Raw genomic sequence first — 26241 nt, 5'->3', positions numbered from 1 at the left:
AGAAAGCACTTTGTTAGTAAGCTATATCAATGTAAAGTACTATTAAGATGATATAGCTTCATAAGGATAAAATGATACAACATAAAATCCTGCTGGTAATCAGTAAGACATCTCAAAAGTTTTCTCTTTCAACTGCATATAATTTATTTAAATTCTTTCTACCCTGTTTTTTTTTTACTCTATTCAAATGCTATTAGGATAAGAATGTAGACTCAGCTGGGTGGTGGTGGCTTACACCTTTAATCCTAGCACTCAGGAGGCAGAGGCAGGTGGATCTCTGTGAGTTCGAAACCAGCCTGGTCTACAAGAGCTAGTTCCAGGACAGCCTCCAAAGCCACAGGGAAACCCTGCCTCAACCCCCCCACCAAAAGAATGTAGGCTTATCAGGTAACACAGTACTAGACTGCCTCTGAAAAAAATACTGCCTGCTAGACACAATTCCTCATTGTGTCATTATTATTATTCCTCTTTCCTCACTCACAAATTCCACTTGAAGAAGTTACTAAATAAATGAAGACTAATTTGCCTTTAGATTACCTGCAAAGCCATTGGAAGTAAATCTGTATCCATGCCTATAATGTGCCCAAGTCTTATCTTTTACAGATAACTCAGGTTTCTCCAAATATTTAATACAGATGAGACTCATAATCCTATTTGCTGAGCATATTCTTAATTCATCTTAAAGAATAGTATATTAAAGCACATGTAATCAATCAACATTCCAACTCTGGTTTTAAAGACGAAGAAATGTAGGCACGTCACCTCCCTTTCCTAGATAATAAACTTTCATTGATGCTATTCACATTTGCAAAATTTTGGGTATGCCTCAACATATTGTTGACACATACTAAGTTTTCTGTAGATTCAGTCCTTGTCTTTTTTTAAATATCTATTTTGGTGGGTATGTGTAGGTATATGCAAGTGCCAATGGGGCCAGAGGTGTTGCATCCCCTGGAATTATAGACAGTTGTGAGCCACCTAACATGGGTGCTAGGAACTAAATTTGGGTCCTCTGCAAGAAAAATTCCTCTAAACTACTGATCTAGTTCTCTAGTGCTAACATTTATTTAATTAACTTTTGGTGGTGGTTATACGTGCCATAGTGTGTGTATGAAGGTCAGAGGCAACCTGAGGGAATGGCTTCACACCTTCTACTATGTAGGTCCCAGGGACTGAACTAAGGTCTTCAAGCTTCCAAGCTACCTTTATGTGGAAAACCACCTAGTGCCCATTTTGACTTTTTTTTTTTACTTATAGTACAACTTATCATGTGCCAGCAATATGTTGGACATACCCCGAGATAATGCATCTTTCATCTTGAACCTGTTGTTACTTATTCCCACAGAAAAAGCCTTAATTAAAAAGCTTTGATTCATCTTTTCCCATCTATAATCTTATTGCTCCAGTTTCTATTTATTGGAATAGAAAATTTGTAAACCACTTCACCCATGTCACTCACAAATTTTGACAATGCATTATCTTTTGTGAAATATTTGACTAATTAACACTGAAAGTAAACATTCTAAGAAACAACTGAAGTGAAGCATGATCCCAAAGGTATCCTATTCTCTAGTGTAAGCAAATAATCCACTTCTTGCTAAATTTAGGGAAGATTAAACTTTGCACTTCATTATTAAAGTTGGAAAATAGGAAAGCCAATGTTATCCTACATACCAACTTTACAAACCTTTTTCTCTACTAAAAAGAAAAAAAATCTTTGTTTTAATCAACCTTTGGTATCATTCATCAAACAAGGATTCAAATACGATTAGAAATGAATATGTTATGTTTGCTGTTAAGAAGTTTATTTCCCCTTTGAAAACTGACCTTTGGTAATCACTAGAGACTAGGATAAACAGATGACCAGTCTGACTCAATGCTGCACTTTCTACAGTTTCTAAAGCTAGAGGGATAGGATCTACTAAACAAGAAAGTGGATTTCTCTAATTTTAAGACAATTATAAAAGTGTATACTGAAGTTGGTCAGTACCTCTTTTACACCCTAGCCATGCCCCATACTGGTACAGTTACCTGAACTTTGGGTAACTTCATTAAAAATTTAAGCTGCAGTTTCTCTGCTCATAAGATGTATAATATAATGCCAACCTCGAAGGATATTGAATTAGAAGGGTCTATAACAGGACAGTAAATTCTACACATTTTCTCTTTTGTCTCAAATGATTGGGAAATGTTTCCATTTCTGCAGATAACTTCTAAAGATTTACGCCATGAAGAACAGGAGAAATGCCTTTCTCACCACTCATGGCAGTCAATTTCCTGCCAAGCAGGATAGAAGAAATTCATATGTGTGCTATTTTTCTGTACAATGTGGCTGAAGAATAAGTATGAAAAAGTTTTAAAGTGAGGCAAATGTATTTATCCTCTCTCATCCTACCAAAATGCCTGCCAGGCAAAAAAAAAAAAAAAAAAAAAAACCTCGTAGAGCTTGGCAGATTGTACATATGCAAATATGATGTGAAATACTCGAAAAGGGTAGGAAATGCTAATCATGCTTTACTTTGTTACTTTGAAACGTGTAAAAATCACAAATTGGATTAATCTACAATATGGGTCTGATCAGAACAAATCAGATAAAGGAGACTGTTCGCTTCAGTTTCAGCAGTTGTTGTTTTCAAAACAACTTTCAATGTTATATATACATGGATCACTAGAGATCGTCTTTGAGGTGCCATGATGGGCAATTCAAACAGTAATTCTAAATGGAAGTTTCAATACTTCTAAAGTATTCCCAAGTATTTTAAGGGAAATGCTGAAATGTTAAAAAATACTATTTTCTTAGTTAAAAATGTTTCACTCAGCAACTCTATTATGAAGATTATTGTGCTGCAGTGCATGTCAACCACATATTCCCAGGGTATTGTCTGGTTTCTTTGAAAAAAAAAACACAAAATAAGTTTTAAAAAATTCTTTGACTTTCTAATAGGAGATCAGGTGGAAGAAGTGTATTAGGACTAAGAAGTGATCTGTGATAGACGAAATTTGACCTTTACCTTTGTAGGACATACCAGCTACTTACACTCTCTCACCTAGAGATGAAATGCACATAAGAACACCAGGAGAAAAAGATTACTCATAGAGAGTAACAGTCTAAAGTAGTAAGAAAGGAAGAAGAAAAGGGTCTGAAGCCATAGTATATTAATATAGAGACCCAAGTTGCAGGAAGGAGCAACTTAAGAAAACAACAACCCCAAAACAAAACACCCTAACATTTCTACAAGTATATCTGCCTTCCAACCTCCCTGATCCTAGCAGTGGTTTTCCTGTTGAAAGTGTAATGTAGCAGAAGTTTCATTATAAAGGTGCTGTGCACAAGGCAGCAGAAACCTCTTTCCAACTTTGGTCAAGATACCATTGTATTGTTCAGAATCCAAAGAAGCTTCTATGCAATCACATTGAAACAATAAGAAACAAGCATTTCATATTCTTAATAAGGAATGTATATAATCCTTACCAATGTGACAGGATTAAGAATCAGCTCCTCATTTATCCTAAGGAAATATCAGAGATGTGCATAAAGACTTATGTACAGTGATATTCATTATACTTTAAAATAGAAAACAATCTAAATGACCAACAGGGGACTGGTTAAATAAATCACAATACATCTATTCATATGTAGGAACACTATGCAATGGTTAAAATCAGGGCCTAATGAAAAATTAATGATGCAAATATGCCTGCAATATATTACATTAAAAGGATATAAAGCTGTAAGTATGATCCCAATTCTGTACCCTCCCTCCCAACATGGGAGCATGTTAACTAGCAAAACATAAAATCTTATCAGTGGTTACCTGGGCCATAGGATTTTCTTCTTGGTACTGTTTCTTTTTTCAAAATTATATGCATTTATTATGTATTTTAAAAAGAAAAATCAATTAATGTAATTAGAAAAATTGGTTTATCTTCTAGTTACAATGCTGTTATGCCTGCTTTATTAGCTTTCTTGCTACCAAAAACTTGCTGGTACCCAGGACTGCTCTATTTTCTAGACTAGGTAGGTATGACCTCTGGCTTGTATCTACACTTTTAAGTTTATGAGGGCCCTTTCTTAAGTTTTTATTTGTTTTTTTTTCTTGGTCCTGTAGTTGTGGCCTCAGAAAATAACGTTTAGGCCTAGATCCACCTCATGTTTTTTGAAGTGTACCCCTAAGGGAAATTCTGTTTATGAAACAAGTTATGTTGGGAGTAAAGAAATGAAAACACGGTAGCAAAAATTAAGTCTGTATTGTGAATAGCAAGTATCAGAACACACACTGCAGAAAACAGAATCCATGCCACAAAGGACAAACTTGAGTAAATGAAAAAAAAGAAAGGATTTAAAAACTATGGAAGACAGACAGAAATAATCTATGAATAACAAATGTTCCTAAGAAAAAAAACAGAGCAGATTAATCAATCAAAAGTATAAGAAAACTTTCCAGTTCTGAAAAAAATACCTGAGACTGCAGACTGAGAAGGTTCAACAGAGATCATCAACACCAAGACATGTCCTGGCAAATGTTTTTAAATTTCAAGGATAAAGATATAATCCTATAAGCATACAAGCAGAAAAAATAGGTTATTTCAAAGGTACTAAAATCAAATTGACCTCAGATTTTTCCTCATAATAAAATGCCAGAAGACGATGAAGTAATGACCTACAGAGAGTTAAAAGAAACAGTTAAGATCAAAGGATTTCATATCTCACCCTAGTTTTTCAAGTTCAAAGGTCATAGAAAATTATTCTTACATCTGCAATGTCTTATAAAATGTCACCATCTTGGTAGCATCTTTTAAAAATAAACTGTTCAAAGGCACACTCTAGAAAACCATCATGAGGATAAAGAGCTCAAGAATATGAGAAGAAGTAACGTCTATAGACACCAAGTTAATATCCAGGAATAATTGACTAATTTAATCTCACTAAAGAATAATGTAGAAAAAAATGAATAAATATTGCTCTAAGTATATAAACAATGTAAAAGAAAAATTATCTTACAGAGTTGAGATTTATAACCTTGGACTAAACTAATATGGACTCAAAAGAGGTAGCAGGAGAAGAAAAAAATTAATTCTCCATCCTTCTTAAAAGTATATTTAACAACCATTATTTTTTGTTTGTATTTAATAAATTTTGGAATATTTTGAAACACCACACAATAATAAAAACAGATATTACTGTCCGAATCACTAAATAATGTGCTATGTGGCTAATACACTTGATAGTCCTTGATGCTGACATCATATTCAACCCTAAGAATGAGGTATTAATTACCCATATTTCACAGCGGAAGAAACCAAAGCTTGGCAAATAAATTGGTGAATGGCAGAAACAGGACTCAAACCCAGTAAGTCTTTCGGCTATCTTTCACAATTGTCTCAAAGAAAGCATTCCATATGTCAGAAGAAAAAAAATTTCAAGTTAGTAACACAAAATGACAGCAACCGTTTTAAAGGTGATATAAAAATGTCAAGTGTCTGTTTAAAGTGACTAGTATTTGATGCTATTGGAACCTTTAGTTTGAACTGCTAGAGGCAGTATCAAGGACCTCACACAAGCTAGACAAATATTCTAACACTAGGCTATATCTGTGGTCCTCTTCTGTTTGGAGACAGTATCTCATTAAATTGCCAGGCCTGGACTTGAACCCATCATACAGCTTGGGCAAGCTTGTACCTGCAATCTTCCTCCTGCCTCAGCCTCAAGTGGCTGAGCTTACAGGTTTGAACCATCAGCCCCAGAATTATTCTCATGTGTGATAATAGTATGACAGCTGAGTGTTTTAAGTCTCTATCTTTGAAGAAATATGATGCAAATATTTACATTGGAGTTGACTCATCTAGGATTAGCTTCAAAATAATTCATTGGAGATGGTGCAAGGAAGTATGTACAGGGCAGTGTGTGGGAGGGGAAGCAGCAGGAATAAAATAGTGGGTCAGGAATTGGTAGTTCTGAGGCTTTATTCTTAGAAAATGGTGCTTGTTCATGCTACTTTCACTGTTCTCTGTGTAAAATGCTTCACACTAAAAACTTTCAGTAGGCTTGCATTTTTTGAGAAGGATAAAAATGCATTATTTACTGTCAATAAAGAGGTAACTATATAAAACCATAAAGAAAGAGAAAGCATGCAACTAACTTTTGCAGTTGCAGGAATTGAACCCAGGCCTTCACTCATGGTAGGCAAGTGTTTTAACACTTCACTGTATCATTTCCAAGATCTTCTTTGTACAATTAATTTACATTTTTAAATAAAAATGGAAGCAAGTGTTTATAATATTAATGCTGAACATAAAATCTATGACAAAGAACCTCTTAAGGTAATCACAAAAGTAATTTGGACTAAAGATACCAGTACTGAATCCATAGTAATAATGGTTGTTATCAATTATTGGGCTCTTGACTACTAGGCAAATACTAAGTATTATTATTTCTGATGACTCTACCAACTTTAGGAGACACTGTCATCAATTTACAAATGAAAAATTAAGCCAAGATGGGTTTATAAATATTTTTTAGCGTAGTCTCAGCAAAATGCCTGGCACATAGTACATGCTCAATAAATATTTGGTGCACAAATGAAAAAGTCCAATAACCTGTCCAAGAATAAAAAGCAGGGCCCACTTTTAGACTCAAATCTAAATCTAACCCTCTATTCTTTAATCACAAATAATATGTTAATAATGTTTCATTATAGCAAGAGTAGAGATATATAATTCCTTCTGTGTATGTTTATTTTTCAGGTTTTACATAATTAGCATGTGATATTTTTAGACACAAAAATAATCCAATAGTAAATATGTAAAAGTACTGAACATTTAGCCACAGACTAAACAAACCACAACACAAAAGCAGATGTATTAGGACTATAACATCAAATAAATGGAAACAAGGGAGATATGAGAACTTTAACATGAGTATCAACTAGCATAAAAATAGAATAAGGACAAATTGTTTTAATTTATACTAGGATAGATAAATACTACATTTTAGAAAGAAAATATAAAAGATTAAGGACTCAAGTATCTATTAAAATCTGTGTTCTAAGCCATAAAATATATTTAAAAATATTTAATATTTATTTTGTATTTGTAATTACTTATATATGAGCTGGAGTTACAGGAGATTGTGAGCACCCTAATATTAGGTGCTGGGAACTGAACTTGGGTCCTCTAAGCCATATATATCCTCTAAAATGTGTGTGTGTGTGTGTGTGTGTGTGTGTGTGTGTGTGTGTGTGTGTGTGTGTGTGTGCTCATGCCATAACACAACCATGGAGATCAAAGGACACCCTGTGGGAATTCAATTTCTCCTCCTACCATGTTGGTCTCAGGGATCAGACTTAAGTTGTTAGGCTTGTAATGAGCACTGTTACCCAGTGAGCCATCTCAAGGGCCCTAAATCACATATTTTCCCTGATTATGAAAAATTAAACAATGAAACTAAACTATAGCAATCACCCAGAACTTTTCTTTTAAATAGCCATTGGTTAAGAAAATAAATAGTAGCAACCATTAGTCACTTCTTTTGCCTATCTTTTAAATTATAGTGCTATCTAAGTCACATATTCTATAATTTATTTCCAATTATTAATAAACCATGAGGTATGATGTTATGAATGGTTAGAGATGAAAGGAGGTTGAAATTATTTTGTTTATGATCACAGCTACATTTTGCAAATAAGTGAATCAAAGTCAAAATGTAAAGTACCAACTAAGCGCACTTAGAAATACTGTTGTAATAATATTGTTACCTACAATCCTCAGAGTGCTATGGAACTTTGGTCAGTTTAGAATTGAGAGTTTGCCACAGACTGTGGGTAAGCCCCTAAGTCTGAGAGCTCCCTAAGCTTGAAAATGTTACATTTCTTTGATTTTAAAAATTAAGTTTTATATTAAGATTATTTAAGATTGTGTTTTGTAACATTTGAGGAAGTTACCAATTCTGTGCTTACAGGTATTTTATATCTCTAAGTATTAATTCTTTCATTTGTATACAGAATAGTTTTATCCATATCTATCAGTGGTGCATTTTGCTCCTTAGTGTAAAGAAAGATAATGTCAAAGAATGGATGGAATCGCTGTTGTCACCTAAAAGAAAAATAAAATATGGGTTTTCTTTACAGAGTAAGGACTCTAATGCAATCTTCTAATTTCCACAATCCAATATTACAGTATTTTACTAGTAGAGGAACTGCTGTAGTGCCAACTTTTAAAAGAACTGATATGTAGATTCCTAATTCTATTCCTTTCTCCCAAGCTCTACTTCTCTGTAATAGATGGTATGTTTCCAATCCCTGTACAATGACCAGAATTACTTGCGTTTTCTGTTAACATGTAGTAGTAGTAGTAGTAGTAGTAGTAGTAGTAGGAGGAGGAGGAGGAGGAGGAGGAGGAGGAGGAGGAGGAGGAGGAGGTAGAGTGCTTGCTTGGCACCTGTGAGGCCCTGTATTCAGTTTCTAGTAACACAAACACAATACAAAATAAAATTATTTGGACTTCCTCCACACAGAAACAAAATCAGATTTCCAGAAACTCCATGGCTTAGTATGTATTTTTTTAAGGGCATGCTGGATGACTCCTGTGATCATACAACTCTGGGAAACCAGTGTAGTAAAGAAGATCATGAGTTGTGATGTCTGCCATATCAAGTTGCAAAACCTGGCTTGCCCTTTATTACAGTTGTCTTTGGACAAATGATTTACCTCAGCTTTCCAATCCAAACTCAGATAACTAAATCCACCAGAAGCTGTGATAAATTCAATATAACTGTACAGGATATTCAGTGAATTTCAACATCTCCTTTCCTATGTTTATCTTTTGAGGCAAATAGCATATGAGGAGCTTTAGAGGAGTTCCTTGTCCTAAGAGTGCCCTCCCATTTTCAGAGCTAAAAATATATAATTGGATTAACTTATGTATTGTTTGGGTTGACTAATGAAGATTTATATGTCAGTTTCAAGAGGTTCAAATGCAAATTACCACCATGCTGGCTTCAAAGGCCAAACTTTTATTTTGGTGTGATCATAGAAAAATCACCTGGACCCATACACGACTGAATTAATCTAGAATTCATTTTTCAAGCAAATTCTTATTTTTTAAAAATTCATTTAAAAAATGAATGTAAATTGCTTTTTTAAAAGTGATATCTTTTCCAGATTAGATTTCAGCTGAGATGTTTAAGGCCACAGCTCTTCCTCAGTGTTTGATTTTTCCAGTATTTTCTCCCCCTGCCCCCAGACAGGGTAGCCTTGGCTGTTCTTGAACAGAGATTCAGCTGCTTCTGCTGGGATTAAAGGCACAAGTCACCACTGCCTGGCAGTATTTGTTTTTTTTAAAAAAACTGATAGATGCTGCTGCATTTATATCTGCTGTAACCAGTTGACCACACTTGAAAAGCCACTGATCTGTGTTCATTCCTTTGCCAGTACCATAGTATTTTGCTTAATGAAGCTATACAGTAAATCTTAAAATCAGGTGATCACCCCATCATATTCCTTCTCTAGAGAGAGAGAGAGAGAGAGAGAGAGAGAGAGAGAGAGAGAGAGAGAGACTATAGAGACTATAGAATTCGTGTTGCTTCTTTATTCTTCATTTTCCAAGTTTTTTTTTTTTTTTCTTTTACTGTTTTCTTGCTGTTTGAAGGAACTCCTTTAGCCACTTCTTTCAGGGTGTGACACTGACACAATTCTTAGTTATCCTATACTCGAAACTATTCTGATTTACCCACATTCCTAAAGGATATTTTCACTGAGTCTAGAATTCTGGAGTAACAGAAATTCTTCAGATTTTAAACATGCTGTATTTCTCTAGAGTTTGATGGTAAATCCCTGGCAATTAAATCACTCTGTATAGGTACTAACATAGTTCTAGCTGCTTTAAACATTCTCTTTAATTTTCCAGTTTGTTTTTAAACTGCTATAAACTATACATGAGACTTAATGAATCATTTTAAGTGTACAGCCCACTAGTGCTAACTGATATTCAAATTGTTGTGCAACCAATCTTGCAAAACTGAAATACTATACCCGCTAAACAGTAATCCCTTGTTTCTAAACTCCTTGATTTTGATGACTCAGGGAATGGATTATTTTGGGCTTGTTTGTGATTAATACAGACTCTGGAGGACTGTACCTTTTGTCTATGTGGAGACATTTCAACCATTACATTTCTTTAGGTGGCTTCTTTCTGGGACTCTCATGAATTTTAAGTCTTTTAAAAAATGTACTGTTCCTTTTTCCCCAGGTTACTTTTTGTTGTTGAGACTGTGTGGGTACTTTTTTTTTTTTTTGGAGACAGGATCTTGTACTATAACCTAGGCTGGCCTAGAACTCGGGGCAATCCTTCTATCTCTGCCTTTCAAGTGCTAGAATTACAGGTGTATGTCATCACACCCAATTAGACGGGGGCAATTTCTCTATCTTCAATATTAGTATTTTCCCACCATCCTTACTCTATTATTGATTTTATACTCAGTTTACTTAACTCACATTTTTCAGTTCCAAAATTTTCATTTGGCCTCTCCTTTATATTTTCTATTTTTTTCTGAGATGAAAAAAAATCATTTAACTGTTTATATTTGCTCACTTTTCAAAGCTGCTGCTCTAAAATCCTGACCAGGTAATGCTAACAGCCAAATTATCAGTATCAGTGTCTGACTTTTCACATTTATTTTTTATGGTTCTTGATGTGATTTTTTTTCTGAGATAGGGTTTCTCTATGTAGCCCTGGCAATTCTGGAACTCACTCTGTAGACCAGGCTAGCCTCAAATTCACAGAGATACACCTGCCTCTGCTGGGATTAAAGGCATGCACCACCACTACCCAGTTGACTTTTTTTTTCTGTATGCCAAGCACTTTAACTGAATCCTATTTAAAATTCTTTGGCAGGCATTCCCATGATAAGGTGTAGTGAGGGCAGTATGAAAAAATATTGCATATATATATATATATATATATGCATTATATTTTATTAATTCATTCTCTGGACACTACCAAGACTACGAAAGCAATAGTGGAACAATGTCTCAAATGCTCAATGCTGATGTATGTATTCAGCTATATGCTTGGTTCCAGAGAGTGAACCACCAACCTCTATACACCTTGTTGCCTATGACTAGGATTATGAATTCACCTTTCCTTTAGGCTCTGGGGAAGCAAGGTAAGAACCAAAAGCCTATCTTCTCAAGGAAAGTTAACAGAAGGGAGGAACAGAAGATGAAGTGGATGGCTAATCAGTCTCACCCTCTGCCAGATAGGAGTGAAGGCTCAGCTGTCTAAGCCTCACTGACATCAGCAGGGATGAGAAACAATTGAGTATTCTTGCCTCTAGCTATCTTCTTCTGCCTGGTTGATTGGGGCGGCGGGGGTGGGGTGGGAGAAGCTTAGTGTTAACTATCCCTGCCTCACACTACTTTAAGTCTAATCATTTTGCGTTTATGGTGAAGGCTCAACTTACTGCTGACTGTACACCGAAAAGAATCAACTTCCTTTTACAAGGGTAGGATGGTGAAACACCAGCTTCCTGAACAGTCTGCAAAAGCCACCCAGCAGAGGGAACCAAAGCACTGTCCATTTTTCTTTCAAGGCAAGGAATGTGTAATTAGTGCTCATTTCCCCTAGCAAACACCCTTGGGTTGGAGGGGCAGAACACTGCCACTTGGTTCTCTATTCCTATCAGTAATTAGGTAGATTAGAATGAGAACTGGCAAGGTTTAGTGTTATTGAACTACCCTTTCCCCAACTGTTTAGCTACAGAGTTTTCTTTTAGTTTTTTGTGCTTTAGCATCTTGTCTGTGATATATGGGAGTCAGTAAGAAAACCCAGTACTACATTACTTGTGTTACTTTTAGGTTCCAAGGTCCTCAGGCAATCTGCCTTCTTTTTCCACTGCTCCACTGGTCCTGGGAGCTCCACTGGTCCCTATTTGTTTAGTTTCAGTTGGAAGGAAAGTCCCGGGAGCTATAAGGTTCATCCACCTTGGCAGAATCAGAAGTTTCTTCCAAGTGATATTTATATTAAAAATGACATTTGTTTTCTAGTTTTCACATCATCATTAAAACTCTACTATGGAAAGTTGTTAGATTACAAGATTATAATTTCCCTCTAAATATTCAATTATATCTGTTTTGTATTCCTGGTTGATTTGGCTTGTTTTATGCTATTCTGGTTGTCTGTCCAGACAATTGGGTATTTTTAGACTATAATAATCCAAAGGAAAGAAATCTACTTAATTCATTATCACCTAGTACTATATTTCACACACTAAAGGGAGCCAAGAGGAAAAGAACATTTTAAAACTAATTCGCACATTCTTGTTATTGATCCAAGGCATATCTTATTTTTAACTTGCCTATACTATTTCTCTCTTTAAGCAACCTCCTCTTTTACTGATACCACAACATCCACTGAATTATATCAATTGCTAGTAGGAACTTGAAGGAAAGGAGGAAAGTAAGGATAGGGGTAACTGAGATGAATTTTTTGTGTGTTTTTTTTTTTTTTTGAGACAGGGTTTCTCTGTAGATCACGCTGGCCTTGAACTTACAGAGATTCACCTGCCTCTTCCTCCCAAGTGTTGGAATTAAAGGTGGCACCACCACCACCTGGCTGAGATAGAGTCTTAAAAAGAATTCATCTAATGCACTGACTTAATTAAATTAACTTTGGAGATTTTTTAAGACAGTTCTGATTATCAACGAATTCTTATACTTAAAAAAAAAATCTATTGAGTTTCTAAGACCAAGGGGACTATTCCCTACCATCACCCTCAAGTACTACCTGTAGCTTTCTATAACCAATCTATATAGCTCCATGCTGTGTTCTTCAAGGAACTCTGCTCCTGCTTAGGTAAACTGTACCAGGTAATGAGGTAATGTAAAGCACATTCATAGAACCTATGCCTTTATGAATACAATTGAAAAAACACTGTTCTAGGGGAAGTTTTGTATTTATTACATCTAAAATGAAAAATTTTGAGAATATAGATATATAGGGCACTCTCCTCTCTAGAGTAAAACATCATTTAAATTCCTCAATCAGTAACAAGCACAGAAATTAGGACAAAAAGCAAATGGAATGATCCTTAGTATCATTAGTTACTAGGAAAATGTAAATCAAAACAATGAGATACTTTATACTGACTACAAACAGTTTCAGTAAAGAAATGTAAGAATGTGGAGAAACACTATTAAGGGCAGTGAAAATGAGTTGGAAAACCGTTTGGTAATTCCTCAAAAATGTTAACCATAGATCACATAACTCTACAACTTTACTTCTAATACATAATTGAAAATACATATTCACACAAAACCTTTACTCAAACATTCATAATATCATTACTTATAATAATCAAAAGGTAGAAGTTTGAAGTAAGTCAAATTCCATCAATTAGTGAGTAAACAAAATATGGCCTACTCATGCAGTGTGGGAAAAAATGAAGCACTGATACATTCTACATAACACGGATGAACCCTGAAAACGTCATAATAAGACAACATATGCAAAGGCCATATATTGTAGGATCAAATAGATAACTCTATAACGATAGAAAAAAGATCAGTGTTTGCCAGCGTGTGAGAAAAACATGACTGTTAATGGTAGGACATTTCTTCTTGGAGTAACGGCAATGTTCCAGAATCAGACAGGTAATGGATGCACAATTTTGTGACTATAGTAAGAGCAAGTCACTGTCTGTGTTGGTTAGTTGGTTTTTTTTTTTTTTGTCAACTAGATACAAGTCAGAGTTAACTGGAATGGTGTGACCTCAACTGAGGAATTTTTTCTATCACATTTGTCTGTGAGGTAATTTTTTCCTTTATTTTTGTTTCTTTCCTTTTTGAGACAGGGTTTAGCGCTTTGGAGCCTGTCCTGGAACTCACAGGCTGGCCTTGAATCACAGAGATCGCCTGCTTCTGCCTCCTGAGTGCTGTGATTAAAGGCATGTGCCACCACTGCCTGACAGAGGGTATTTTCTTGATTCATGATTGATGTGGGAGGGTCCAGCCACTGTGGGCTGGGCTATCCCTGGGTAGGTGGACCTGGTTGTATAAGCAAGCAAACTGAGCAAGTCACAGAGAGCAAGCCAGTAAGCAGTGTTCCTCTACCTGCTTCAGTTCTTGCCTGAGTTCCTGCTTAACTTCCCTCAATGACCAGGAGTTCCCTCAATTATCAGGATATGTAAGCCAAATAAACTGTTTCTTCCCCAAGTTGGTTTTGGTCAATGTTTTATGACAGCAACAGAAATTAAATTAGGACACCTATTTTGTAAACGTAAATCTTGTAGTAAATTTATAATTTCCTTCTCAAAAACTGACTTGTTTAAAAGTCTAATGAAAGAATTCACTGACTGCATAATTAAAAAATTTCCTTTCTTTTACTACAGCAATATAGCTTTCTTTCAATTGTAAAGTGGGAAATTACCAATACGGAGTCAGGTAAAAATATAAGGGATATTTATTAGGAAAAAGCCTTACTTACAGAGCTACCTAGCCAGCCAGCAGTGAAGGAGTAAGTACAGCAAACCGAAGATGAAACAGAAGGGGCACTCCACGAGCCTGCTCCTCACTCTTAAACCTCACCCTGACCACACCCTCACAGGCGTTGTCAGGCACACCTGTAGCCAGCCCTTAGCAGGTGCGGTTATGGTGTCTCCTACACAATTGTTTTTTGTTGTTTTTTTTTTTTGAAGCAGATCCTACTTCCTGGCACTTTAAAGGCATATCTTACAGGCTTTTCTGAAAGGAGTTAAATGTCAACAAGTAATGATTTATTTAAGAACTGCAAGTAACAAGCCACAGTGACTTAAATAAATTCCTACCTAGGGGCTTCTATAAGGACAAGTGGTCAGTAGTGTTTAGACAGCCTTCTTTTACCCACTTCAAATGCAAGATACTTTGTTTCATTGGTAACACAGTTGTTTATAAATCTGAATATATCTTCCCATATAATGTGAAATATTTTTACTCTGGCTAGTTAAAAAAGCTGTATGTGCAAAGTAGTATTAATTTTTACTGACTTTTCTAACACACAAACATTGTCTCTATATGAACAGCATTCCTAATTAATGCCAGGATCACATTCTCCATCAGCCTCATTGAGAGGGCTTCACATACATGAGAAGGTACCTATCTTTCTAGGTCATTAGCCTCCTTACATTCTCACAAATACAGCCACTTATGCAAACCACTGGATACTTTCTGCATTGTTGATTATTTCATCTAGATGGAACCACTCATCTGGATGTTCTCAATTCAAGAAGGCCAACTCAGTGGAAAGTCAATGCAATTTGAAATCTGTGAGATTTGGGTTTGAATCTTTGTTTCTGTTTACTAGCTCTGCAAGCTTAGGAGCACTTTATTTCCCTCTGGGCTTCAATTTCCCTAGATAAGAATAACTATATACCTCATTCCAGTTAGAACATACTGAGTCCCCAATCAAGTGGGCATTCAGTGAATGTGAATGTCCACATTCATCTAGGAGAGAAAGGGTAGTGACCTTGACACACTCCACACTATTTGATTACAGATAGGGCTGTTCCCAAGTTGTTTCTTTAAGAACTTGAATTTTTTCAAATTTATAAACTAAAGTTAAGGCTAACTGATTTTAGGATCCTGACAAAACAAACAAAGGTAAAATTAACAAACAGAAAATGATTGTTTACATGATGGCTCTTTAAGTTTTTCTATTTAAGGCAGTTTTGAAATACTTATATATTGTAGTAGATAGAAAAATGAATTTTACTGAAATGGAATATTCTGAACAGGTCTCAGTTGTTTTGTGTGTCTCTCTGTGTGTGTGTGACACAGTATCTCTCTACATAGCCTGGGCTGTCCTGAAACTGACTATGTCGATCAGGCTGGCCTCAAACTCAGAAATCTTCCTGCCTCTGCCTCCCAAGTGCTGGGACTAAAGGTGTGCCACAACACCTGGATAGGTATCAGTTTTCTTACATAGAATAGGGCTAAATTGTTCTTAGTTCCAAAATCCTATACCAAATTAAAGTTTCAATTTCTGATGGGCAGGGGTGGTGTACACCTTTAATCCCAGCACTCAGGAGGCAGAGGCAGGAGGATCTCTGAGGCCAGCCTGGTCTCCAGAGTGAGTTCCAGAAAAGCTCCAAAACTACAAAGGAACCCTATCTCAAAAAAAAAAAAACCCAAACAACAAACAACAAAAGTTCCAATTCCTAACACACTTGAGCCTACTTTTAGTTTTAAGTAGCACAGTACAATGTACAGAATACAATATTTTAAGTTTCCATGCAGCATTTTTTCATTCAATAACACAGAATATAATTATGTTCTCTTCTGCCCTGTTTTTGTTTAGTACTTTTGTCCACAAGAGGAAGTTTATCATTTCAATATTTTGATAGCTAAATATTCCCACTGCTTCAACAGGAAATGCTACCAAAAAACCTACTGAAGAGTAGAATGGTGAACTGTGAGTACACATCACTTAAGGAGGCTTATAAAAATCATCAGGATAGAAAAGGAATAACTGTGAAAAGCATGTATCAGATATATTTTTATTTAGAAAAAAAATGCCTTAGCCTATTCATTTCAAAACACAAATAAGAAGTAGAATGGAAAACTGCAACACTGAACTACAAGGAAATGGGAGTACTATTCATAAAAATCCTATAATCTATGACTGCATTGGTCTATATAGCAGACAATAAACACAGGTGACTAAACTAAAAATTCAGGGCTGGGATATAGCTTAGTGATAGGCCAATTCCCTTGTATACGTGAAATCCTCTATTCTATTCACAGAATTGTTCTTCAGTCACAACTACTATGTATTTCAAATGCTTACTAACCCACTATTAGTACTGCATTGAATGATGCCAAGCTACAAGTTTTAATTCTATAAAATTTTTTGTTTATTTATATAAGCCTGAGAGGTTCAAGTGCATATAGATGCCCACAGAAGCCAGAAGAGGGCGACAGATCCCCTGGAGTTGAAGTTACAGGTGGTTAAGTCCCCAGAAGGACTTTGTTGCTGCCAAAGTTCAGTCCCCTGGAAGAACAGCAGGCACTCTTAACTGCTCAGCCATCTCCCCAGCTCGCTCGCTCTCTCTGTCTCTCTCTCTCTCTCTCTCTGTGTGTGTGTGTGTGTGTGTGTGTGTGTGTGTGTGTACGTGAATGTGTGAAGTGTGGGTATGTACCCCCCAAAGTGCACATGTGTAGATCAGAAGACAATTTCTGAAGGTGTTCCCCTTCTACCTTATTTGAAATGAAGTCTCTGTTTTTCCTCTGCAGAGCCAGGCCATCTGGCCCTTCAGTTTCAGGGGATTTTCTGTCTTCCTTTCACTTCCCAGTAGGAGTGATGGAAATACATACAAATGCTCATGTTACAAATTTGGCTTTTGTACGAGTTCTGCAAATTCAAATTCAGATCTTCATGTTTATATGGTAACTTTTTATCCACCAAATCATCTCCCCAGATCCATTTTTTCTCCGGTTGAGAGTCCAGGATGACCTTGAATTACTCATCCTCAGGCCTTCACCTCCCATGCAATAGTATTACATGTATGTCCCACTATGCCCAGCTAACAGTTCTTTTTAAAAGTAAATTTTCATTATTTTATACTGTCTACAGAAAAAAATAAAAATAACCACCCCTGTTGCAAAATGTGAAGAATAACATTCTAATGTTGAGGATTTTACTGTATGTTTTATAAGATCTCTAGAACAAAGATTTTTGACCCAACCCCACTGCATGTAAGACACAGTTCAGTTTGTTAGTGACAAAATGGTCTTTTACTTCAGGCTATTATTTGACATCTGCATCTAACAATATCATATGACTGAACTAAGTTTCCTATAACAAGCTTTGTGAACCAAAGGACTAGAGCTAAGTACAAAGAAATCTAGATCACCAGACAGATTTGAAGATAATCATATGTAAGGTGATGATATAGAAATCAATTTATATAGTCAACAAAACATAATCAACACCTAAAGTGTGTAAGAGACCATAATAGCTAATATGGAGAAATTCTCTTTAACATACTTTGGCTATAACACTACTTCTACTATAAAAGAAAGAAGAAATCTAAAAGTACTTTTGGATTGATATCTAAATGTAGAATATCTAACATTTGAGAAACCAGCAAAATCTTTCAAGAACAAAACTGGACCCACAGTGTGAAAACCTGATTACAGGTAGTGAGATAGGCTAGTTTTCCACTTTACATCTGCTTGGTCATTACTTCATTCACATTCTACTTTGTAGCTGACTTTTTGTTTTGTTTTGTTTTTCAAGACAGGCTTTCCCTGTAGCTTTGGTGCCTGTCCTGCAACTCACTCTGTAGACCAAGCTGGCCTCAAATTCAGAGATCTGCCTGCCTTTGCCATTTCTCCCAAGTGCTGGGACTAAAGGCATGAACCACCACCACCCAGCATAGCTGACATCTTTAAGGGAAGGAAATAAATGAACCATTTTTGTTATGTCAAAACATAGAATTACCTGATCCTCTAGGTATGTCTGCACCAATCCACAGCTTACATAAGACCCTGATAAATACCAGTTAGCTATAAATAATGTCAAGTTGTAATATCAAAAGTTGGACACCCCTGCTCTACATAATGGGCAGAATCAAAAGGTTGAAGGTGTTCTTTTACATTATTGGGTGAATTTAAAAACTGAAATCAAAATATTCCCATGTTAAAAATGGCTCCATCTTATTAACCCTAGTTTTCTACCCTCTACTAACTGTAAGTTAGAAGCAGTTAGTTTAAAAAAAAAAAAAAAAACAGAATGTGAAGTGGCAGGGAAGTTGACAAAGGAATAAAGTGGCATATAGAAAAAAAAACCCTTTAAAAAAAGTTGAGCATGGATATGCACACATATGATCCCACCACTTGGGAGAGCTGAGGCTAGAGGGTCAGCAGTTTTATATTAGCCTCAGTCACACAGCAAATTTTCTTAATGGGGAGAAGTTGATTGCTGGGTCACATATATCCTTTAATAACAACTCCAGAGCCTCTGGAGATTTTGAGTGTCTCTAGAGCTTTCTCTGTAAAATACTCTGTAGTACTTAGAGTTTTTATAATACCAACACCTCACAACAGACAAAATCCAAAGGTTTACATTTCTAGACAAGAAATCCTATTTATCCATGGCCTGTTCGATAACCAAAATAAATGTACTAACAGTAATGGGAAGGGAGATGTGCTATATTAATTTCCTTAAAAGTAAAATGAACAAAAACTGATTAACACTAAATTGTGAAAATATGTGTATACCTTGTTTTGATAAACTTTAGAAACTCAAAAACGTATCCATTGATGCTATATATTGATTTTATCTATTTCATCACAAATACATTACCTTCAAGAGATCAATGTACAGGCCATCCTGTATTTCACTGATCATAAGACAGTATCATTGGTAAGGTCTACTATCATTTTATCACTAAGAAAGAAAAACTGGCCAGCCAGTTTATGACACACCTTCTGGTTTATACAATTTTAAGATGGAAACACACTTCTCTGACCTCCCTTTACTAAAATGTCCCTTGTGATGCTCTTTATTGGTTTTTATCCTTTCGAGATAATATTGGAAAGAACACTAAAAGGACAAGACTGAAGAGATCTCTGTTTATCTTACCCTTATAGGTCTATTCAGATATTACAATGATTATGTTTAAAATGGTCAAAGCAAATAAGTAATTTTACCTGCTTTACTTAATTGGAAAAAACTGGAAAAAAATACCCAAAAAGACAGTTCTCTGAGCAAGTCATTTATAAGTATCATTTAATAAACACAAATCATAGATTATACAATTATTTTATACACATTATCATTTCATTTAATTCTCATCACAACTCTGAAATTGGTATTTTTATACTTATTTTGAAGACTCAAGTGTAGACACAGCAAATTACCTTGATATGGTTAGAAAGTAATTCAGAGACAAGGCCAAAACACAGGCCTTTATAGCTCCATTTTTTTTTTTTTTTTACAAAACTTTGGCAGGAAGTAAATTATCTGACAAAGTTCATTCTAAATTTCAAGATGATAAAGCTGAAATTCTTAACCATAAATAGTAACTAATTAATTCACTTAAAATAGATCAACTGTACTAAATGATCACTACATGCTATATGAGCGTATTTTCTTCTGAACTTGTTTTATAATATGTATATAGTGAATTTGTTGAATATATTTATTTAGTTGAATCTTGACAATTTTACTTAGCAAGTACGATTTATTGTTTATATTTTCCTTTGTGTTTATGATTTTTAGTATTAAACTGATAAATCAGACTGTCTGAGCAGCTGATGTTTGTTCCAAATTCATGATAAACTAGTCACTGTATTAAATCTAAACAACATACTGGTGGGTATGAGAATGTGTTAATACTATGTATTAAAACTTAATCACTTAATTTTCCTATATGAATTCAGAGAATGGGATGTAAATACACATACACACATGTATACACAATTGTGCAACTGTATTTCAATGCTTAAACATGTATTTTTCACCAAAACACATCAACAATTGAACACTATTATACTTATGCATCATTAGAGAGACAAGCAAATATTATCCTTCATTACAATCTGAGGCACTGGGCCTAAAGCATTCAATGTGCAATGAATGAATTAGGCCACTCTGACTTCACTCACCACTTATATCCTTGCATTACACATGTTCTTGAGCATGGGAGGATAGAGCAAATCTTATAAACTATGACCATGGTATGAATTTTTTAGTGGATGATAATTAAAGAAAAACTTTAAGAATAATTCTGCAATTCAGAATTCTGGATAAATAATATGTTACACTTCTATTTATTTTATAACTTACCAAGTCAAATCCTTGGTTCAGGAGTACACATCTAAATAAATTATGTCATTTTTCTTATCTAAAATTAGGATATATTTATTTTGATTTCCAGAAATGTAGTAAAGAAAGGCCAAGTGTGCCTATACTTGCTTCTTTGGATAAACACTTTTACCTCATTATCTTAAAGTTCAAAGGAACACAGGAATTTTCACATTTTGGATACACTGTACTAACACAGGATCCAGCTGCCAAAATAAAGCAGGTTTCTAGATTTTTTTTAAAAAAATGTTGTCCTGTAATAGAATCACAGAAAACAATGAAGTATTCAGTAATGTGTCATAAGTTACTTGATAGTTGACATGGAGCAATACCTGTCCTCGCCTCAGATCTTCACATGGGGGAAATAAAAAAAACCCTGAGAAGTGGTAAAAATGAAATGGGCAGAAAAGAACTTAATAAAACACTTGTTCAAAGTCAGTCGTCATAGATGAATAAAATACTTCCCCAACAGATAAATGTAAGAAACCTATATAATACACATTAGTAACACTGTAGAAACCCTATGCTATATTATATCAGGGATTACTATATAATTTTGAGGTTAAAAATGGCTGCATGTGGCGGATCTCTGTGAGTTCGAGACCAGCCTGGTCTACAGGAGCTAGTTCCAGGACAGCCTCCAAAGCCACAGAGAAACCCTACCTTGAAGCCCTACCCCCCAAAAAATTGGCTGCATGTTCACTAAAGATCTACAACATAAAGTTCTCATTTTTGTTATTAAATATAGTATTTTTCAATGCCTGCTATGTACTTGTTATTTAAAGGAAGTCAATGTGGCTATTTTTATGTAACACATTGTATAAAAATTTTGTTCATATTATATACAATACGACATTGTGACTATTTTTAAAGAGCAAAAAATAACCTTCATTTTGTTACTTGTACATTGTTTTTTATTTAGACTAGCATTTACTCCAATTCCAGTGCAATTAAGGAAAACCATATACTTTAAGTTAGGCTTTTCATCTAGTGATATGTGTCCCTGACAGCAGTGGCAATGGATTTGTAGAAGAACCACAATTCCTTGATATCCACCCCCTGAACAGTCAAATATCAAAAAAATGTACTTGCAACTTTAAGCAATCCATTAAGGACTTCTGATTATCTATTTAGGAAGTGGTTTTGATTTTTTTTTTTATCTTTTAACAGCTTGACTTTGCTTATATAGTACTTCATTATCCTAAATTTGCCTTAAACATTTGCCTTAGTTCTGGTTTATCATGTTATGACCCATGTTTGAGTTCAACCACAAGGGGTTTTGTTTTGAATACCATGAGTCTTGTGTGAAGTCTTAAAACAGGAAGGCTGGTGTGAAGGAATGAAGAAACTACTTGTGTTTTTAGAGGCACACAGGTCTTCTAAAATTGTTCACATTTCAATGAGGAATTAAAACGATAAAAACATAGATACGAGTCATAAGCACCCTATTTTTGACCTTCATGATTCACTTAGCAGACATTTATTGAGTTCATAATATGTATGTGCCAGGCATTGTGTTAATTGCTGAAGATTCAGAGAAAGAAAAGAGTTTGTTTTCAAGAGCTCAGTCTATCTAGTAATGAGACCATAAATGTAATCCTATGTAGACCAACCTTAAAATCTTTTAGCATGGAGGGGAAATTTCCAATACATTTGCTCAAGTAAATATTTCTTTAGAAACCCTGATATTTCTCTGGTAAAATACACTTATTCCCTGATGTAAGCCTACTGGGGAGGAGATGGCATAATAATGGGTATCAATATTAGCTATTCATGAATACTCCCAACTCTTCTCTCACTGGTTTCAATATTTTAAAATCATATCAGAATTTACTTGCAATAGCTTATCAACCAAAGGAAATGAGTAACTAAAGGCATTTGTTGAGGTCTACTTTTAAAAATCTTAGGCAACAGTTGGCTCTGACATACTTTATGCCAGAATAGTTAAGAAAAATTTTTAGAAATTACAATTTGTGGAATCTTACCCACCAGGCTTTAGAAAACACAACACTAACACACGAATGTGCAAGTGTGCACACACAACACACACTATATATAGATGTATATTTATATATAATATATTATGTATATTAATGCTTTCCCAAATCAGATCCTGTATTTGCTTATGAAGAATACATGATCTCTAACTATTATCATGTTTATGCCTTGACTCTTTTCACAAAAGATTTGAAGCACCTATTCTATTTTGGCTGTGAGCTTAGACTTTAATGGCTGAGCCATCTCTCCAGCCCGAAGCACCTATTGTAACATAAAGGAAAGCACACAAATTGTATCTACCTGGCTTCAAATATGGCTCTGCCATTCACTAATTACAATTTTTGTGCTTTTAAGTACTGAATTTAGTTTCCTAACCTGTAACAATGGAGACCACAATCTCTGCTGAGTTACAGGAAAGATTAAAAAACAGTAGGTACAGCACAGTACCTTTGCATATATATTAGATGCTAAATAGGCTTGTATTTTATTTAAATGCACACTATACAGAAAAAGGATAAAGTAGAATTTTTAATGATTTCTCTCTACATACTGACACGTGCCAAGGAAAAATGTGGATTAACAATTTAACAAGCAAAGGAAACAAACTATCTAAAGGCAATTTGTTGAGGTATAGCTTTAATTTTAAATCATTTTTAATGTATGATTGGATTAATTTTGAATCATATTTGTTTTTGTGTGTATTTAAAAAGCAGACTCATACCTGGGCATGGAGGCACACTCCTTTAACCCCATGCTTGGGAGGCAGAGGCAAGCAGATCTCTGTGAGACCAAGGCCAGCCTGCTCTACATAGTTCCAGGTGAGCCTGGGTTGTCTCAAAAAACTTTTAAAAAGTCCCACAAAACTAAATTAAAAAGCAGATTCTAAGTATATACAATTTCATTGACAGGTGTGGCACTTTGGGAACATTTTAATCACCTTGATAAACTGTATTTTTAAATGCGATTTTTTTTCTGAAGAAACAAAAAATGAAGAGGATCCCTTGCCAGACTGTTTTTCACACTATCCATTCAAATGGTGATTAAACATTCTAAATTTAACTTTGTTACTAAAGACTTATAGAATCACATCGGCTCTCAAATTTAAATAAAATTCTTGTATTTCTGTCAGTCTTAAAAACGCGATTTTTCTTTTTTCCTTAAAAAAAAACCATGGCAATATATATCTACATCTATGTCTCCTTTATTTTTGAACAGCATTTAGATATTAAATGCATTATCTAGTAGCAAAATATATTAAGTATGGGCTTGTATGCTTTATTACAACTCTTCCTGCATTTAGGAAGATCAAATAAATTATATGGCAGTGGAGTGACTAGGGAGAAAACCTGAAAGACGATTTGATTGGATTCCTCTTTCCTCCCCTTCCCCCTCCAGGAGATTGTAAGTGTCCTGCATCTCACACCAAACTGAGCCTGAGTTTTACTGACGTAACCAGTAACCCTATCTACCTCTCACACTGCGGAGGCCGGCAGGGGCAGCGGCTGCCGCCAAGTACACCACTCATCAGAGCCTGCCCCATTCCACCCCCGCGTTTCAGTCATGCTTTCCAGAAATGGGGTCACTCGCTCAGTAACTATTACACACACCCAGCCTATCATCCTGTAATCCCCTAAAGTCCGCTGCGAGGATAGAAGGCAGCGAAAAGTCAAGAAAGAAGAATCACAGACGCGCCACCATCAGGAACTGATTTTTCCACTCTGGAGAAGAGCGCTGATACCCTGGAATGGATCTTGTCTGTATTATTTTCTCAGATCTCGAGTTGATTCTGGGACAGGGCGGCTGCGAAAAGCTCGGTGCAGGGATGTGTTCGCAGAAATTCTGTTTTGCCTTGTTTGGGTATATTGTTTGGGCTTTTTGACACTGGGGTGGGTATCTCAGGGATGGTCACCAGATCCCGGGCGAAGAAAACCAGAGAGCCCATTACAGCGACCGCTGATCTCCTTGAATTTCACCCGCTCACCTCCACCGACAAGAAAGAAAGTTATACTCGGGGTCTTACAACTCAGTGACCACCCCCCAAACAGGGAGTAGGGGACCGGAGACGTCTGGTTTTTCTTGTGCGGCAGCAGAAAGCGCTGCAGCAGATGGGGGGGGGTGACCCTCAGTCCTGTACCCCTTACTCAAAACCCTCAACACTCTGCCCGGCGTGTGCCCGTCTCTCTGCAGCAACTCCCTCGCTCGGCCAGACTCAAGTCTTGGCTCCAGGGTGAACCGAACCCATTACCCCAAAGTCGCTAAGATTCCGGAGAAGCCCCCGGAGCCGGCAGGGCCAAACTTCCCAACTCCCCGCCGGCTCCCGCTCTGCCTCCTGCTTCCCCCACGCAAAGTTGATTAAAACCGGCTTCTTGCAAAGCCTCAGCGCCCACTCCAAAACCCCACGCGCCGCCACACCGGCAGCCGCCCCCCCAAAAAAAAGCCAGGGAGAGGTGAGGGTGAAGGAGGGAGGAATAGACAGATGGGCAAACCCCAAAGACCCAAAGCAGAATCCCGCACCCGGGACAAGATGTGAGCCCAAGAAGGTGGTCAAAGGGGCAGCTCCAGGGAAGAGAGCTAGCCGGCGGAGGCGTGGGGAAGGGGCGCGCCTGCCCCGCCGCCCGGCTGCACTCACCTCAGCGCTGTCGGAAGGGCTCTCCACAGCCATCTTCTGCCACGGGTCCGCCAGCTGCGCCAGCGGCATCTTCCCCCCCCCCGGCCCGCCGCTTTCACCACCTCCTCCCTCCCCACCCGCCCCACGGCCGGCCCGGCTCCTTCGCCGCTCGAGCGCAAGGCAGAGTCGAAAAGCCGCAGCAGAACAGCCGCGGCTCCCGAGAGCGAGCTCGACGCCGACACTGACCGCCCGAACGCCCAGCGCCTGGCCACAGCCGTCCGCACTCCGAGCGAGAGCCTCGCGCCGCCGCCAGGCACCAGGGCTCGCCCCTTTCTTCCTCTCCTCCTTCCGCCGCCCGGACTACGGCTCCGCCCCCCACCTCCCCTCCCCGCCGGTTCCCGCGCCCGCTTCCAGCAGAACAGCGACCGCCGCGCGCTCCCCCACTTCCGCTCACAACATGGCGTCTAAGCGATACCTGTCTCTCAGAGCGAGGCTGGGCCTCCGCCACCACCACCGCGCGCACCCAGGGGCGTGGCTAGTGCAGGACACGCCCTTGGGCCGCTACGCTCGGCTCCTCCCCTTTCCCACCCCCACCCCTCCCTCCTCCTTCTCCCCAGCTTTGGCTTCTGGGCCTCGCCTACTTTCAGGAAGGGCGAGCCCAAGAGATTTGGGGGCGTTGGCGGGAGATGGGGGTGGGGGGGAGAGAAATGGGCAATGCAGGAAGGACAAGAGGCTGGGTGACTTTAACTTTTACGAAACCTAAGCAGGTTGGGGGCTCATTGAGAGTGGTTCGCGCT

The 26241-nt window shown here is 37.1% G+C and overlaps 1 protein-coding gene across 4 annotated transcripts in view; it reads right to left on the bottom strand.

The window, feature by feature from the left end:
* Rps6ka3 (ribosomal protein S6 kinase A3) overlaps positions 1–25766 on the bottom strand; it is a 110212-nt gene extending 84446 nt beyond the window's left edge. For 2 of the 4 annotated variants that reach the window (XM_027432757.2, XM_027432759.2), the window contains exons 1-3: positions 25466–25596; positions 4461–4554; positions 3473–3509 (exon numbers count right to left, since the gene is read on the bottom strand). Coding sequence is in view for 1 of the 4 variants with exons in the window: in XM_027432762.2 (XP_027288563.1) it covers positions 25466–25534 (69 nt within the window). In the remaining 3 variants the exon portion in view is untranslated. Of the gene's footprint in view, positions 1–3472; positions 3510–4460; positions 4555–25465 lie in introns of all 4 variants that reach the window. The other 2 variants (XM_027432760.2, XM_027432762.2) reach the window with 2 other exon arrangements.
* Between the last annotated feature and the right edge of the window lie 475 nt (positions 25767–26241).

Source organism: Cricetulus griseus, chromosome X (genome assembly GCF_003668045.3).
Source record: "Cricetulus griseus strain 17A/GY chromosome X, alternate assembly CriGri-PICRH-1.0, whole genome shotgun sequence".
Lineage (NCBI taxonomy): Eukaryota > Metazoa > Chordata > Mammalia > Rodentia > Cricetidae > Cricetulus > Cricetulus griseus.
Note: the sequence above shows the minus strand (reverse complement) of the source record. Positions and strands in the feature narration are given on the sequence as shown.